This window comes from Vigna umbellata, chromosome 1, assembly GCF_029865625.1.
Source record: "Vigna umbellata cultivar VRB3 chromosome 1, Vumbellata_1.0, whole genome shotgun sequence".
Classification (NCBI taxonomy): Eukaryota; Viridiplantae; Streptophyta; class Magnoliopsida; order Fabales; family Fabaceae; genus Vigna; species Vigna umbellata.
In genome coordinates, this window is record NC_142165.1 from 48,029,258 (window position 1) to 48,047,554 (window position 18,297).

Here is an 18,297-nt window from a genome sequence, read left to right on the forward strand (position 1 = left end):
AATAATAATTAAAAAATTTGTTATAAATATATTAAAACGGACGTCGCCACATCCGTTAACGGATGTGGCGACATCCGTTTCCTTTTTTTGTTTTTTAATTTTTAGTTTTTTAATTTTTTATATTTTAAATTAATATATAAATATTATTTAATTTTTTAAAAATTATTATTTAATTATTTATAAATTAATTTTATTTTATTTAATAAAATAATAATTATTATTTTAATTTATATATTATTATTTAAATAATAAATTAAAAACTTTTTAAAAATCTATTAAACGGATGTGGTACATCCGTTAACGGATGTGGCCACATCCGTTGAAGTTTTTTTCTTTTAAATAAAAATAATAAACTAAAATATGAAATATGTAAATGGATGTTACGGATGTCAACATCCGTTGAAGGTGAAACGGATGTTGACATCCGTTTTATAGAGGAATATTTTATTGTTATATTTGTAGTTAAATAACTATTTCTCTATTAAAAATTATTATTATTTTAAATTATAATGAAAAATAAATTTTTACACAGATATTAATTAAATTAAATTAAAAATACAAATTTATAATTATTAAGCTAATTGATTATTTGATTTATTAAATACTTTTATCCTAATTTTTAACGTCTAAATAATTTTTTTTACTGATTTTACCAGATACAGTCACTTTAAAATGAAGAGCTATGATATTGGACTAATTTACTTAAATAAACATTTTAGTTGTTTTTTAATAGTTAAAGGTGATTTTATTGAATTACAAACTAAATAGAGTTAAATAATGGGTTTTACTCCCTACACCACCCCACTTTACTTCCTGCACCACCACATTTTTTTAAAATGCCAAAACTATCCTTTATATTTTAAAATATCCCACACCCCACCCCTTTTCTTCAACGGATGTCAACATCCGTTGAAGAAAAAATTCTTCCACGGACATGCTACATCCGTTAACGGATGTGGCGACATCCGTTGCCTTTTTTTGTTTTTTAGTTTTTAGTTTTTTTATTTTTTTTGTTTTAAATTAATATATAAATATTATTTAATTATTTTAAGATTATTACTTAATTATTTATAAATTAATTTTATTTTATTTAATAAAATAATTATTATTAATTTTAATTTATGTATTATTATTTAAATAATAATTAAAAAATTTATTATAAATATATTAAAACGGATGTGCCACATCCGTTAACGGATGTGGCGACATCCGTTACTTTTTTGTTTTCTAGTTTAGTTTTTTTATTTTTTTTGTTTTAAATTAATATATAAATATAATTTAATTATTTTAAAATTATTACTTAATTATTTATAAATTAATTTTATTTTATTTAATAAAATAATTATTATTACTTTTAATTTATGTATTATTATTTAAATAATAATTAAAAAATTTGTTATAAATATATTAAAACGGACGTCGCCACATCCGTTAACGGATGTGGCGACATCCGTTTCCTTTTTTTGTTTTTTAATTTTTAGTTTTTTAATTTTTTATATTTTAAATTAATATATAAATATTATTTAATTTTTTAAAAATTATTATTTAATTATTTATAAATTAATTTTATTTTATTTAATAAAATAATAATTATTATTTTAATTTATATATTATTATTTAAATAATAAATTAAAAACTTTTTAAAAATCTATTAAACGGATGTGGTACATCCGTTAACGGATGTGGCCACATCCGTTGAAGTTTTTTTCTTTTAAATAAAAATAATAAACTAAAATATGAAATATGTAAATGGATGTTACGGATGTCAACATCCGTTGAAGGTGAAACGGATGTTGACATCCGTTTTATAGAGGAATATTTTATTGTTATATTTGTAGTTAAATAACTATTTCTCTATTAAAAATTATTATTATTTTAAATTATAATGAAAAATAAATTTTTACACAGATATTAATTAAATTAAATTAAAAATACAAATTTATAATTATTAAGCTAATTGATTATTTGATTTATTAAATACTTTTATCCTAATTTTTAACGTCTAAATAATTTTTTTTACTGATTTTACCAGATACAGTCACTTTAAAATGAAGAGCTATGATATTGGACTAATTTACTTAAATAAACATTTTAGTTGTTTTTTAATAGTTAAAGGTGATTTTATTGAATTACAAACTAAATAGAGTTAAATAATGGGTTTTACTCCCTACACCACCCCACTTTACTTCCTGCACCACCACATTTTTTTAAAATGCCAAAACTATCCTTTATATTTTAAAATATCCCACACCCCACCCCTTTTCTTCAACGGATGTCAACATCCGTTGAAGAAAAAATTCTTCCACGGACATGCTACATCCGTTAACGGATGTGGCGACATCCGTTGCCTTTTTTTGTTTTTTAGTTTTTAGTTTTTTTATTTTTTTTGTTTTAAATTAATATATAAATATTATTTAATTATTTTAAGATTATTACTTAATTATTTATAAATTAATTTTATTTTATTTAATAAAATAATAATTATTAATTTTAATTTATGTATTATTATTTAAATAATAATTAAAAAATTTATTATAAATATATTAAAACGGATGTGCCACATCCGTTAACGGATGTGGCGACATCCGTTACTTTTTTGTTTTCTAGTTTAGTTTTTTTATTTTTTTTGTTTTAAATTAATATATAAATATAATTTAATTATTTTAAAATTATTACTTAATTATTTATAAATTAATTTTATTTTATTTAATAAAATAATTATTATTACTTTTAATTTATGTATTATTATTTAAATAATAATTAAAAAATTTGTTATAAATATATTAAAACGGACGTCGCCACATCCGTTAACGGATGTGGCGACATCCGTTTCCTTTTTTTGTTTTTTAATTTTTAGTTTTTTAATTTTTTATATTTTAAATTAATATATAAATATTATTTAATTTTTTAAAAATTATTATTTAATTATTTATAAATTAATTTTATTTTATTTAATAAAATAATAATTATTATTTTAATTTATATATTATTATTTAAATAATAAATTAAAAACTTTTTAAAAATCTATTAAACGGATGTGGTACATCCGTTAACGGATGTGGCCACATCCGTTGAAGTTTTTTTCTTTTAAATAAAAATAATAAACTAAAATATGAAATATGTAAATGGATGTTACGGATGTCAACATCCGTTGAAGGTGAAACGGATGTTGACATCCGTTTTATAGAGGAATATTTTATTGTTATATTTGTAGTTAAATAACTATTTCTCTATTAAAAATTATTATTATTTTAAATTATAATGAAAAATAAATTTTTACACAGATATTAATTAAATTAAATTAAAAATACAAATTTATAATTATTAAGCTAATTGATTATTTGATTTATTAAATACTTTTATCCTAATTTTTAACGTCTAAATAATTTTTTTTACTGATTTTACCAGATACAGTCACTTTAAAATGAAGAGCTATGATATTGGACTAATTTACTTAAATAAACATTTTAGTTGTTTTTTAATAGTTAAAGGTGATTTTATTGAATTACAAACTAAATAGAGTTAAATAATGGGTTTTACTCCCTACACCACCCCACTTTACTTCCTGCACCACCACATTTTTTTAAAATGCCAAAACTATCCTTTATATTTTAAAATATCCCACACCCCACCCCTTTTCTTCAACGGATGTCAACATCCGTTGAAGAAAAAATTCTTCCACGGACATGCTACATCCGTTAACGGATGTGGCAACATCCGTTGCCTTTTTTTGTTTTTTAGTTTTTAGTTTTTTTATTTTTTTTGTTTTAAATTAATATATAAATATTATTTAATTATTTTAAGATTATTACTTAATTATTTATAAATTAATTTTATTTTATTTAATAAAATAATTATTATTAATTTTAATTTATGTATTATTATTTAAATAATAATTAAAAAATTTATTATAAATATATTAAAACGGATGTGCCACATCCGTTAACGGATGTGGCGACATCCGTTACTTTTTTGTTTTCTAGTTTAGTTTTTTTATTTTTTTTGTTTTAAATTAATATATAAATATAATTTAATTATTTTAAAATTATTACTTAATTATTTATAAATTAATTTTATTTTATTTAATAAAATAATTATTATTACTTTTAATTTATGTATTATTATTTAAATAATAATTAAAAAATTTGTTATAAATATATTAAAACGGACGTCGCCACATCCGTTAACGGATGTGGCGACATCCGTTTCCTTTTTTTGTTTTTTAATTTTTAGTTTTTTAATTTTTTATATTTTAAATTAATATATAAATATTATTTAATTTTTTAAAAATTATTATTTAATTATTTATAAATTAATTTTATTTTATTTAATAAAATAATAATTATTATTTTAATTTATATATTATTATTTAAATAATAAATTAAAAACTTTTTAAAAATCTATTAAACGGATGTGGTACATCCGTTAACGGATGTGGCCACATCCGTTGAAGTTTTTTTCTTTTAAATAAAAATAATAAACTAAAATATGAAATATGTAAATGGATGTTACGGATGTCAACATCCGTTGAAGGTGAAACGGATGTTGACATCCGTTTTATAGAGGAATATTTTATTGTTATATTTGTAGTTAAATAACTATTTCTCTATTAAAAATTATTATTATTTTAAATTATAATGAAAAATAAATTTTTACACAGATATTAATTAAATTAAATTAAAAATACAAATTTATAATTATTAAGCTAATTGATTATTTGATTTATTAAATACTTTTATCCTAATTTTTAACGTCTAAATAATTTTTTTTACTGATTTTACCAGATACAGTCACTTTAAAATGAAGAGCTATGATATTGGACTAATTTACTTAAATAAACATTTTAGTTGTTTTTTAATAGTTAAAGGTGATTTTATTGAATTACAAACTAAATAGAGTTAAATAATGGGTTTTACTCCCTACACCACCCCACTTTACTTCCTGCACCACCACATTTTTTTAAAATGCCAAAACTATCCTTTATATTTTAAAATATCCCACACCCCACCCCTTTTCTTCAACGGATGTCAACATCCGTTGAAGAAAAAATTCTTCCACGGACATGCTACATCCGTTAACGGATGTGGCGACATCCGTTGCCTTTTTTTGTTTTTTAGTTTTTAGTTTTTTTATTTTTTTTGTTTTAAATTAATATATAAATATTATTTAATTATTTTAAGATTATTACTTAATTATTTATAAATTAATTTTATTTTATTTAATAAAATAATAATTATTAATTTTAATTTATGTATTATTATTTAAATAATAATTAAAAAATTTATTATAAATATATTAAAACGGATGTGCCACATCCGTTAACGGATGTGGCGACATCCGTTACTTTTTTGTTTTCTAGTTTAGTTTTTTTATTTTTTTTGTTTTAAATTAATATATAAATATAATTTAATTATTTTAAAATTATTACTTAATTATTTATAAATTAATTTTATTTTATTTAATAAAATAATTATTATTACTTTTAATTTATGTATTATTATTTAAATAATAATTAAAAAATTTGTTATAAATATATTAAAACGGACGTCGCCACATCCGTTAACGGATGTGGCGACATCCGTTTCCTTTTTTTGTTTTTTAATTTTTAGTTTTTTAATTTTTTATATTTTAAATTAATATATAAATATTATTTAATTATTTATAAATTAATTTTATTTTATTTAATAAAATAATAATTATTATTTTAATTTATATATTATTATTTAAATAATAAATTAAAAACTTTTTAAAAATCTATTAAACGGATGTGGTACATCCGTTAACGGATGTGGCCACATCCGTTGAAGTTTTTTTCTTTTAAATAAAAATAATAAACTAAAATATGAAATATGTAAATGGATGTTACGGATGTCAACATCCGTTGAAGGTGAAACGGATGTTGACATCCGTTTTATAGAGGAATATTTTATTGTTATATTTGTAGTTAAATAACTATTTCTCTATTAAAAATTATTATTATTTTAAATTATAATGAAAAATAAATTTTTACACAGATATTAATTAAATTAAATTAAAAATACAAATTTATAATTATTAAGCTAATTGATTATTTGATTTATTAAATACTTTTATCCTAATTTTTAACGTCTAAATAATTTTTTTTACTGATTTTACCAGATACAGTCACTTTAAAATGAAGAGCTATGATATTGGACTAATTTACTTAAATAAACCTTTTAGTTGTTTTTTAATAGTTAAAGGTGATTTTATTGAATTACAAACTAAATAGAGTTAAATAATTGGATAATTAATTGTTGTTGCTGTTTTCAAGGCCCGAAGCTGTAGTCAACTTCTTGGCCCAATAGTGATTTAAGCTATGGAATCAGAAGTCCACTTCAAAGTTCTACACATTTGAAATTAATAATTTGATGTCAAAGTACATTTTTAGCCTTATGTTTCAGTTGATGTTTAAAGGTTAGAATAATTTTACCTGATAATAAAATATTTTATTTTTTAAGGAATATTTTGAAAGACGAAGATCTTTTTTATATACTGTCATATATAAAAATAAAATAAAGCTACAATCTTAAACAATCAAATATAAAAAGTTAGACCAACTACTCCAGTATAAAATACGAAGGTAAAGAAAATCATCACAATGCGTTAAATTATATTTAATATATTTCACCAATCATTTTTGTAAAATGAGATAACTTTCCTTGATAAATTATCTTTGAATTTACAAATTGAGGTGCAATAAAAGAGATGTGTTTTTCTTTTACTTACAGCACATTTTTAATATTACTTTATTTAACATTTTATTTCAAAATTTTCAAACTAATGCTAAAAAACAACATTAAATGTATTAAAAGCATTTATCTTTATAAATATTTAAGTCTCTTATATATATATATATATATATATATATATATATATATATATATATATATATATATATATATATATATATATATATATATATATATATATATATATGGCAACACCTTAGATTTATCTTAAGCATTATATAATTGATAAAAAATATAAATAAATAATTAAGTACACAAAACATCTTTACAAATTCTTCGTGAGAAAAAAAATTATATTTATTAAAGATAAATAACACTTCATCGACTAGAATGATCCATACAGTACAAAAATCATATGTCTAAGTGACTACTATTTTTTTTTTTACAACTATTAGTTGGTTTATTATTGGGTTAAATATGTTTTTAGTCCCTAAACTATTGGCCGTTTCTGATTTTCGTCCCTCTTTCAAAGTAAGGTACAATTTGGTCCTCATTCTTTAGAAAAACGTTCGTTTTAGTCCTCAAAATTTTGTTTTTAGTCCTCGTTTTAGTCCTCAAAACGTTCGTTTTTTCGACTAAAACGAATGTTTTTTAAAGATTGAGGACTAAATTGTACCTTACTTTGGAAGAGGGACGAAAACCAGAAACGGTCAATAGTTTAGGGACTAAAAACATATTTAACCCTTTATTATTTTACAACTATTTCATATGCACTATCATTTGCTTTTGCTTAGTATAATATATGAACATTATAGACAGAGACAAACAAAAAATAGAATAAATTAGTACAATTATAATAATTCATAGTACTTGAATTGCATGGTATAATCAAATTCATTCCCTTCAAATCAATCATTAATTAAATATCCACAAAACATCACTAAAATGATTCATACAACATTGATATTTTGAAAAGATATGTGTATTTAGTAGACTCAAAGATTATGTACATGTCATCTTCCACTACTGCTTCACATGAGCTGTAATTATATTTCAAGATTGGATAATCTTCCTTCCACAAAACATGACAAGGTAATTTTTATAATCTAAGTTTGGTTAACCACCACAACTTACAAATATATAACCTCCTTCAATTTTCACGACTATACATTTGCTTTTATGTGAGTAGGATTCTAGATGTATTATTTTCTCCTTACAAATCTTTATATTATCCCCATAGCATACAACCAAACATATAAATATTCTCAATTCATTTACATTACACGCAACTCATACATTACATTCTCATTCAAATAAATTAACTTTCGTATTTTAACTTGCAAAACCCCATTTTCATACATAGAGAAAAAAAATTAGGTTTTATTATTCAAAATAGCAAAATGTCTTTCTCTAACCACATACCTTGAATCAAAGATATCAACGGTCCAAGTAAACAATCATATGTTTAGGATAAGTTATCAAAACTTTAGTTCGATTCAATGGTTAATGAAGTAGGAACTCCAATTATACCAAAATGACTCAAAACAGGAAACATGGACTCATCGAACAAGAGGTTAGCTCACTCACCGAACAAGTCTCCCCTGTCTTTATATCAAACCCATATTTGACACTCACCCAGCGAGACTAAACTCGCTTAACGAGAAAGCCTCCAATGCTTAGCAACAAATGTTCAATAAGCAGTCAACTCGCTTAACGAGTCTGCATAACATAAACATACAAATCTACATTCAAAATGATACATTTGGCTTTAGAGAGGATTATATTCCTTTATTCGAGTAAAAAACAATACAAATTCATTTAAACTTATATAATAGAAGTCTCACGTACCATCCCACATGTTCGATTCAAACTTCACATCATATATATGGAGTTAACATGCAACCACAAAATTACTCATTTAACAATATTTCACAAAGCAAGCCACATAAACTAAGTGCAATCTACAATCCTTAAAATCAATTCACAACGTTCAAACAATCAAATGATCAATCTAAAATCAATGGTGCAATAATTAGTATTAGTTTCCCTTACCTTGATCAAATTGCGTTTTGTATCATAGTTGTGTTATAGAACTTTATTTATCATAAAATGACCTAATTAGAGTAAGAAATTTCAATTAGAAATTTAAATATATCACTATGATTACAAGACAACATAGATTCATTTTGAGCACACTACATGCACTATGATATAACACATGCACCTCAGAGAGCCAAAAACACCTCAAAAGGAGAGAAAAATTCACTTAATTTGTTTTTCACTCTAAATGGGTGGATTTATAGAATTCTTCCAAAAGAAAAGTAATCTTATGATCTCAATCTTAAGATAAAAGATAAAGGTGAAGTTTAGAAAAAAAATATAAAGAGATAGTAATTCTTACAAAACAAACTTTAATTAATAAAAAATATATTTATAATTTTAATCTTTTATTATTCAAATATCTTAGTGTTGGGAATCCAATAGAACCAACAGACACTTGTGTCATATTTTTTAAAACAATCATCACTCTTGGACATTTTTCAAGGCTTTCACAATTATTATATCCTGCCTTAAAATATTTTATTTGTATGGTACTTTAAAGTATAAGTTTTAATACTATTATCAATTCCATCACTATGCAGAGTTAATTTATAACTGTATATAAAAAGAGGATACATTTCTTTGGTATCATATTTTGGTTTTTTGAATTTTATCCTCTTAATTATTATTTTGTAAATTTAAATAATTATCCCTAATAAAAAAGTCACGTTTATCAATTTTAGTAACTATTTATTAAAATTCAAATAATTACTCATTACAAAAAAATTATTTACTCTTTTATCATTTTAATAACTACTTTTTTAAATTTAAATAATTACTCATAATAAAAAATTATTTATATAATACTGCTACTTATAATATTTTTTATTTTAATAACTAAAATTTATTTTATTTATAACTATATTTATAATTATATAAACCTTTTATTTTTCCAATTTTACCCTTTTAATTACTACTTTTAAAATTTAAATATTTATAAATATTTAAAAAATGCATACACACATGTCAATGTTTATTTATTGTAAAATAAAAGGAATCCGAAACTTAAACTAAATCTTATTCTTTTTTTTTAAATCAGAAAATTTACCGTTAATACAATATCATGTTATATAAAATGTTTTCCATTAAATAGTAAAAATATAGTTAAGAAATATATTTTAAGAAAATTATAAACTAAAAGTAACACGTTCTAAATCCGTTAGAAAAATATATATCGAATTTATTTTCAATTTCATCAAATATTTTGGTTTGGGACATTCTTCTTCCAGTAAAAGCTATTATAGCATCTGGAGGAACTTATTGAAAATCTTGTTTCCTATTCACCATTGTTTTGCCCCAAGGTAACTTGTAATATTTTCTTTTCCTTTATTCATGCGATCATTTTTCTTATTTCATATAATTATATTATGTGGGTGTACAAAAGTAAGAGATATTAAATGCATAAAATCCACGCATGTAACAAACTACAAATCTTCATGATATTATTAGAGATGATATCTGAGACATTTTTTAATTTAGTTATTTTGTCAACATCTTGTTAGAAAGAGATAATAATATGTTGAATCAGATACCATTAATATTTATCTGTTATTTGATTTGAAAATGATAGTTATTTGATATCCTTTTACTATCCGTGTGTGTGATATTCATTTAAAATATATTAGTAGATATTTTGAAACTCAAAAAAGTATCGTGGATTTTTATAAATTTTTAAACAAAATTACAAATAAATATATAAAATATAATATAATTTTAATTTTAATTAAATTTAAACAGGTAAAATATAAATTATTTTTAATTTTAATTAAATTTAACTTAATAATATCTAAATTAAACTTTTATTTTTTATATTATAGATAATGGATACTTAGGAGTATGAATAATATAATACTTTAACCCGATCCATTTATAAGTAGAAATTAAAATATTCGTTATTCATAAATAATAAATACAAATTATTTATTAGGATCTTTTCACATATAAGCATAGTATTTTTTTTTCATCCCAACTGTAAAAAGTATATAATGAATTAAGAAATAAAGGTATTTATAATTTTGAAATGATGCTCTTTGGAACTTAATTTTAATTTTTGGTTTTAAAAATCAAAGCCAATAATATTTGAACCAACGAATTTGTTAAGCTGAAGTCTTGTGCATGAAGGACGTGTGAAAAAACAAGAAAGGGAAGTGTAAATAGTAAAACGATAAATTATAGGGATCAACATGGGTTGATATGGAAGACTAGGAAGCATGGAATATAAACTTTTAAATGCTTTTAAGAATTTAAGGGGAATTAACAAGAAATAAGAAAATTGCTTGTAATTATCCTTTTCTTTTGCAAAAGAACTTGTGTAACTTGAATTTACTGAATTTTAAACTATTGTTACCTCAATTTCTTGTAAGGAAATAACATTATCCTAAAACAACTCTTTTTTCACTATTCCTTTAATTCTAAAATAATAATTTATTTACTTTAAAAAAAAAAACAAAAGGTGTTTTACTTTGTTGTGAAAAGAATCATTCCACCAATGTTTATAACATCCCAAAGTAATTATTATGTACTTAATGTTAAATATATATAAAGTAAAATTTATAAAAAAAGTTTTTCATATATGAGAATGACAATGAGTCGAGTCAGGTACGGATAATATTTACTGCACTACATACATTATATTTACTGCACTACATACATTAGATAGTTATTCCATAAATTGATTATATGAGTCTAAAAATACACATTAAACGAGTATGACCACACACACGCGAGTAGAGTCTTTCAACACATGTTATACGAGTTTGTTTATAAACTAATTAGACAAGTCTAATAATATACATTAAACGAGTTTGTTCATATACATGTCAAACGAGTCTATTCATACACATTAGGTGGTTCTATCTATTATTTGATTAGACGAGTCATGCAAATATACATTATACAAGTTTGTCTATATAGTAATCAGATGAGTTTGTCAATGCACTAATTATGTGAATCTAGAAATATACAGTAGACCAATTTGATCATACATTGATTTGTAACGATAGCGAATTTGTTTTACGTAATTTTACATATCATATGTATTTTTTGTGAATATACTATATTTTTGCATGTGTTATCCTTTGTATTTTTACAAAGTCTATTATTTATATTTTTATAAATATATTGACTTTATAAACCTATAAATTATTTTTCACTCGATTTGATTTAAAAATTAATTATAAACTTAAAAATACTTATAAATTATTTCATTAATCTATAAATATTTTTTAATAAATACACAATCAAACATGAACTATGTGTAGTCACAAGGTTTAACTTAAAGTGAATTAAAAACTAACAATATCTCTTATAATATAATTTATTTCTATTGTAATAAAAAAGAAGACACCATAAATTTTACTTTATTATCCATGTTTATTTTGTTCAAGATTAAAAATTGGCTTTTAATTATTTAACATTGTTAATTTTTTTTAATTTATATTTATCTTGGTGTTGTGTAGAAGTTATTTTACCTTTTTAATAATTTATTTTACTTTAAAGCTCATTTGCCCTAAAAGTGAAAATATGATTTTATACTATATTTTCATTTTTCATTTTATTCTTTTATAAATTCTAATTAATTGGACATTTAATAAATTATTAATGAATAACTTATAATTAAAGGATTAATTTTTATACTATTTTTTTATTTTACTTTCATCCTTTTATTATTTATAATTATTTGGTCGTTTGACAAAATTAAATTAAAAAAATACATTTTATTTTTATTTATTAAAATTATATATATATATATATATATATATATATATATATATATATATATATATATATATATTAATAATACAAATAGTTTACACTATCACGTAAAAAGTTGTATTTCTAAATATTTATTTTATTCTTTTATTTTGTTTTTAAATTAATCTATTTTCAAAATAAAAATATATTTTAACTTTTTAATTTATAATTTAATATTTAATAAATTATTATTTTAATTCTTAGATAGAACATAAGTTTTTTAAAATTTAAAATCTTTATATCAATATAAAAAACGTCAATTATTTATAAAGTTAGAATTTTGTTTGTTAATAAATTTAATCCATGATACACATTTTTAAAATCTATTTTAAAAACTTAATTAATCTTTAAAGTAAATAAATAAATACTTCTTTTAACATATATCTTCATCACATTTTAACCATTCTTAAAAGAATTTCTAACGTATTTTTAATATATTTATAATTCAATAATAACTTATATAAAAACAATAATTGTTTTGTTCCATAGTATTTTTTCTTTCTTAATTTTATCCTTTTATTATTTATAATTAGTCAGTCATTTAATAAATTATTAACGAATAAATTACTTGGTCATTTAATTTAAATATAATTGTTTAAGATTTTATATACTTTAAAATTTATTTCATTGATCGTTATTTTTGTAGCGAAATCGCAAATCTTTCTTTATTTTTGTCTCAATTTGGTTTTTAATTTGGAAAAGTTAATCTTTATTGTTAAGTTGATTAAAATGGTGTTAAATAAACAATAATTAGACATGTTCTTGTGAAGTTTTAAAATGACACAGCTTAATAAAGAAGGCTGTGACATAAATTTTAATTTTTTAAAAGTAAAAAATTAGTGAATATTTGATCAAACAAAATTTGTGTAAAAATGTGGAACATAATTAGTAGGTTCATTGAAAAAGTTTAGAGATTAAAATATGAATTACCAAAATAATGGTTCATGCAGTAAAATGATTAATGTTACATCTTATTTTGTCACCACTAAATATTAAATATTAAATAGTGATAAAATAAATCCCGCATTTTGGTGGTACAAATAATAGTAATGTTTTATACGAAATCACAGTCGATTGAGTGATAACAGTACAAGGCTTTATATTACATGGTGGACTCTAGCTTCTTTTGTAGCTCGTGAAAAGCCTCAAATGTATCCTCATCTGCTCTCTGTCAAAGATAGTACTACTTGCTTCAGAAGGCTGCATTCTTCTTCTTCATAAATCATTTTAAAATCACAAAAAAGTGAAAAGGAAAGAAAAGATCAAACGAAATCTTCCTTCAAGTAACCGGTGATTCCATTGACACTGCTGCTCTTATAGCACCACTCATTGCACTCAACCTTTCTTCACCCTCATTCGGACTCAGAGTACTCACTAAAACTTCACACATGAAAAACAAAATGTGGCTTTTTCTGTTCCTTATTTTTATACAATGCTATCTGGGTATGTCTTGTTTCTCTCCCTTGTTTCACTACTTTGGTCCTGTTTATGTTTCTGTTTTCGTGGGAAGCTATATTTTTCTGTCTGTACTTTCTTCTCTGTTTTTTTTTCTCATTTCAGATTTTAAACCAGTTGTTAAGTGTCTAGCTGTGCAGTGTGATCATTTTCTTAAATCTTACTCAGTTCAAGAGATCTCGGTGATCTATGTCTCTTGTTAAGTAATCAACAAATCTCATTTTCTTTTTCTGGGTACTTTCCAGTTTTATCATTCCAATACTAAATTTTATACCTCTTTTGGAGGTGGTGTCATGGTTTTTTGTTACCATGGTAGGCAAAAAAATGGTGTTAGTTATGTTGATTTCATATCTAGAGTGGAAAAAGAGCAAGCTTTTGGCTCTTAAAACAAATCAGATGAAACATGCTTAGTGCCCTTCCTTGTAATTCTTCTTGTCAAGTATGAGAGAATTTACTGAAAAAAATAAAAGAACTTCAAAACCACCCAATCACCCCTTTTCACCTGGGCTGGGTTGCATTTCTTATTATTGTCTAAGTTATGATAAAATATTTTCTGCATTTCATTTGAGTCACTATTTGTTAGCTTATTCTTCTTTTGTAAATTTAAACCCTAAACATGATTTTTTTTTTTTAATTTCCAAAGTCTGGCAATTTTTTGGTAGTTTTTAGTTTGAAAAGGGGTGATTAAAGGATAAGAATGATGGGGTTCAAATTCTTTACTTCCTTCACGCTACAATCCCCAAAAATAATCTAAATACTATATACCTCAGCTATGTATAAAGTGATCAGACTACTTTCTCTTATTCAGTAGTTCTTTTTCTTGTATTGTTATTGGTGGACCAGAGGTTGATGCTGCCACATGATTTTCACTAAATATGGTCATTGCTGATTTATTTATTTAATAACCAATACTATTATGTCTTTCTTGATTCATGACTTTGGAAAAAATATTTAGCCATGGCAAGGGAAATCGTGGTGCAACAGAAAGCAGATGCTGCTATCCCATTGACAACAATGTCACCACCCGAAGGAAACACTACATTCATTGATGGCACAACTTGGTGTGTGGCTCGTCCTGGTGCTTCTCAAAATGACTTGCAGAATGCTCTTGATTGGGCTTGTGGACTTGGAATGGCAAATTGCAAAGCCATCCAACAAGGTGGACCATGTTTTGAACCAGACACGCTTGTTTCTCATGCTTCCTACGCTTTCAATAGCTACTATCAGACAAATGGAAATTCCGATATTGCATGCAATTTTGGAGGCACTGCTGCTTTGACCAAACGTGACCCCAGTAAGTCAAAATGTTAACCTCGTCATGTTAATTATGCTCGATGTTCTGAGATGTTTATTTTAACAGATATGTTCGGATAACCATGTTTTTGATGTCGAGTTTTTTTACCAGTTTTACTGATGATTAGTTTCTGTCAAAAATCTGTCTGATCACTTTCATTTCAACTATTTTTTTCACCCACAAAAGTTCATGCTAAGACATATATGGGATTAAGATTCCCTAGCCCCACCATAACTTGTTGATGCTTTATGTGAAGATCACAAGTAACAAACAGTTACATTTGCCTCTAGGATCTTGGGAACTTTAGTACTTTTCCTCTGCCATTTTTGTTTTCATATCTAAGTAGCATCCTTTCACTTTTGGTACCATAGTGATTTAGACTGTAATAATGAATAACATTACTTGTATGATTGATGAATATAAATATATAAATATAAACACATTTACATATGCTGATGAATAATGTCAAAGATTTATGAAACTTTTTGCCTGAGAATGTTGAGGTGTTGAAAAGACAGGTGCTTAACTTAAGCAACTGCAGTTCCATCCAATCAAACCATTTACTTTTTGTATGGGTGCTTTCTTTTTATGCATTTGCATTATTCTAGTTCCTTTAAACTTTAAGATCAAATTAGCTTGTTTTCTTTGGAAAACTGCTACAGGTTTTTGTAACTATGAGATGTGATATTCTTTTAGAAGATACCAGAACGCCTACTTTTGAATAAGCAATTATGCTGAGTTGGTATATATAGTAAAGTAGCTTCATACTTTGGATTATATTCCTGATGTCATCATAATGAGTACATGTTACGCAGTATTTGCATAATGCTTTCTGAAAATTAAGTGTAGAATATTTGAATGTTGAAACATTAATAATTTCGAAATGAGTGGAATTTTGATACTAGTGTAGCTGATAATGTTGTTCATACTGATCTTGAAAGATTGAAAGAGAAATCATCCTGAACTTGTGTTTTTCTTTTCTCTTCAGGTTATGGAAAATGTGTTTATTCTACATCTGGGTATGTATGAGATTATAGTATAACTTACTAGTTTTGAAAGAAGCTTGTATAAATATTTTATTTAATCACTGTTTATATCATTGTTGTATTTATTTTTTGTGACAGATCTTTAGTTGCTTCTGCACCACCTTTGTTGAAGAAGAATAGCCAAAACCTGGTTTGGTCGAAACTTGTTGTGGTGTTACTGGTTTCATACTTTTGGATGTGACTATGGTCGGTGAAACTGTGGACAAAAGGAAAAGGGAATTAGAGGAAGGTTAGGGAATGTAGTTTTGGTAGCATTTATAATTGTGTTTTTGTTGCTAAGGTATTCTTAGCTTTCATGTTGGGTCAGAACAAGAATCTCTAATTGTGCAAATAATCTATTTTTTTAAGTTTAATCTGTAAATTATTCTAACAATTCCAAATTTATAAGAACTTCACAATTTTAAGTTGTTGACGCTAACCTCCAAATTATTTACTTAATATTATTTTATTTCATAAAGTAAGATAAATACTAATATTTGATTAAATCGATCTGTATTTAATATAATAGTTAAGTAATAGTTTTATATTTTAAAAAATATATCATCTAAACATACTAAACATTACTCAATTTAAGCCAGGTGTAGTTGAAAGATGATCGATAGATGAATTAGTAAATTTGATTTTTATTTTCATAACAGTTTAGATTTTAAATTCGTGATTACATGTTTAAAATAATTTCTAGATTTATTCATTAAATGTGTTTTGATTAAAATTTATATTTAAATTTATTCCTAATTTTTAGAGTTGTAAAGTGAATTAAACTAACTCATAGATTATCTAGCCATAGATTGAATTAAAAATGAGTTAATTTAATGCAATTCAATTTTTTTTAAAAGCAAAATTTTTGTAATCAAACTTGATCCATGATGAATTAGTGACTTAATGTTGAGTCAGTAATGTTTTATTCTTAGCATCTATTTTATATATTTACTACAGTAAATTAAAGTAGATTGACTTAATTATTATTTTTAGTTGTTAAATGAAAGTATTCATATATTTCACCAAACACTACTCTAAATATAATAGTTAAAAATTAAAATCTCAAGCTACTTAATCAAACAAAAAAAATTAAACATTAAGCATTCAAATATTATTGAATAATATTCTAATATTTAAAAATATCAAATTGTTAATAACTAGAAGTAGTAAATAATTGTATAAAAAATTAATAAAAAGTTGTTTTTTTGTAAGCTACACATCAACTCAACTTCGATCAAGTTAGAACATGTTTAACTCATGATTAAGCGAGTTGGGTATAATTTAAGTGAGTTGGGTATAATTTAACCTACATTTAAACATTCGTGCTACTGTTATTCCCAAATTTAAAAGCAAAGGGTTAGGGTTAGGGATGACTTCATCATAAAGTTGTTCTTCTTGTTCGAAGGCAACGTGCAAAGGATTTTCGCAATCCTCACACGGTGTTGTTTCGAGGGGAGTTGGGATAACCCTTATTTGTCACTGTGGTGATATTGTTGTAATGAAAGTTGTCAGAATTTCAAGGAATGTTGGGAGGAAATTTTGGGGATGTCGTCATTACAAGGTGTTTTGAATACCGTAGTCACTTTTATGTGTATTGGATTTTATCTGTTCACACATTTTTGTGTTCATACATTTTTGTGTTCTTGGTGAATAATAGGGTGGATTTTCAACTGGGATGTCATGTAATTGTTTCAAGTGGTGTTCTAAAGACAACATTGATGATAAAAATGGTACAATTATAAGACAAAGCAACAAGATATGTGATCTCGAAAATAATGTTAAAGAGTTGCAGAGAAGGATAAAGTTCTTAGTTGGAGTTGTGTTTGCTATTATTGTGTTGAACATTATGACACTGTGACTGTGTTTAGCTTGATCTTAGGTGTGCAATGTGCAATGTATGTTTTGTTCATGTAATGGCTTAGGTATTTAGCTTTATGTTTTGTTCATGTAATATATCAGT

General features: G+C 23.6%; 1 protein-coding gene across 1 annotated transcript; it reads left to right on the plus strand.

The window, feature by feature from the left end:
- The first annotated feature begins 13,704 nt into the window (after nt 1-13,704).
- LOC124848582 (glucan endo-1,3-beta-glucosidase 13-like) lies at nt 13,705-16,763 on the plus strand. The gene is made up of 4 exons (XM_088111303.1): nt 13,705-14,006; nt 14,974-15,312; nt 16,301-16,331; nt 16,437-16,763. The coding sequence occupies exons 1-4, from the start codon at nt 13,952-13,954 to the stop codon at nt 16,537-16,539; spliced, it is 528 nt and encodes a 175-aa protein (XP_087967429.1). The 5' UTR covers nt 13,705-13,951; the 3' UTR covers nt 16,540-16,763.
- The last annotated feature ends 1,534 nt before the right edge of the window (nt 16,764-18,297 follow it).

Coding starts and splice junctions, on each gene's coding strand:
- LOC124848582 (XM_088111303.1), top strand. CDS start 13,952: ATGAAAAACAAAATGTGGCTTTTTCTGTTCCTTATTTTTATACAATGC. Junction 14,007..14,973: donor TTTTATACAATGCTATCTGG/GTATGTCTTGTT, acceptor AAAAATATTTAG/CCATGGCAAGGGAAATCGTG. Junction 15,313..16,300: donor TTTGACCAAACGTGACCCCA/GTAAGTCAAAAT, acceptor TTTTCTCTTCAG/GTTATGGAAAATGTGTTTAT.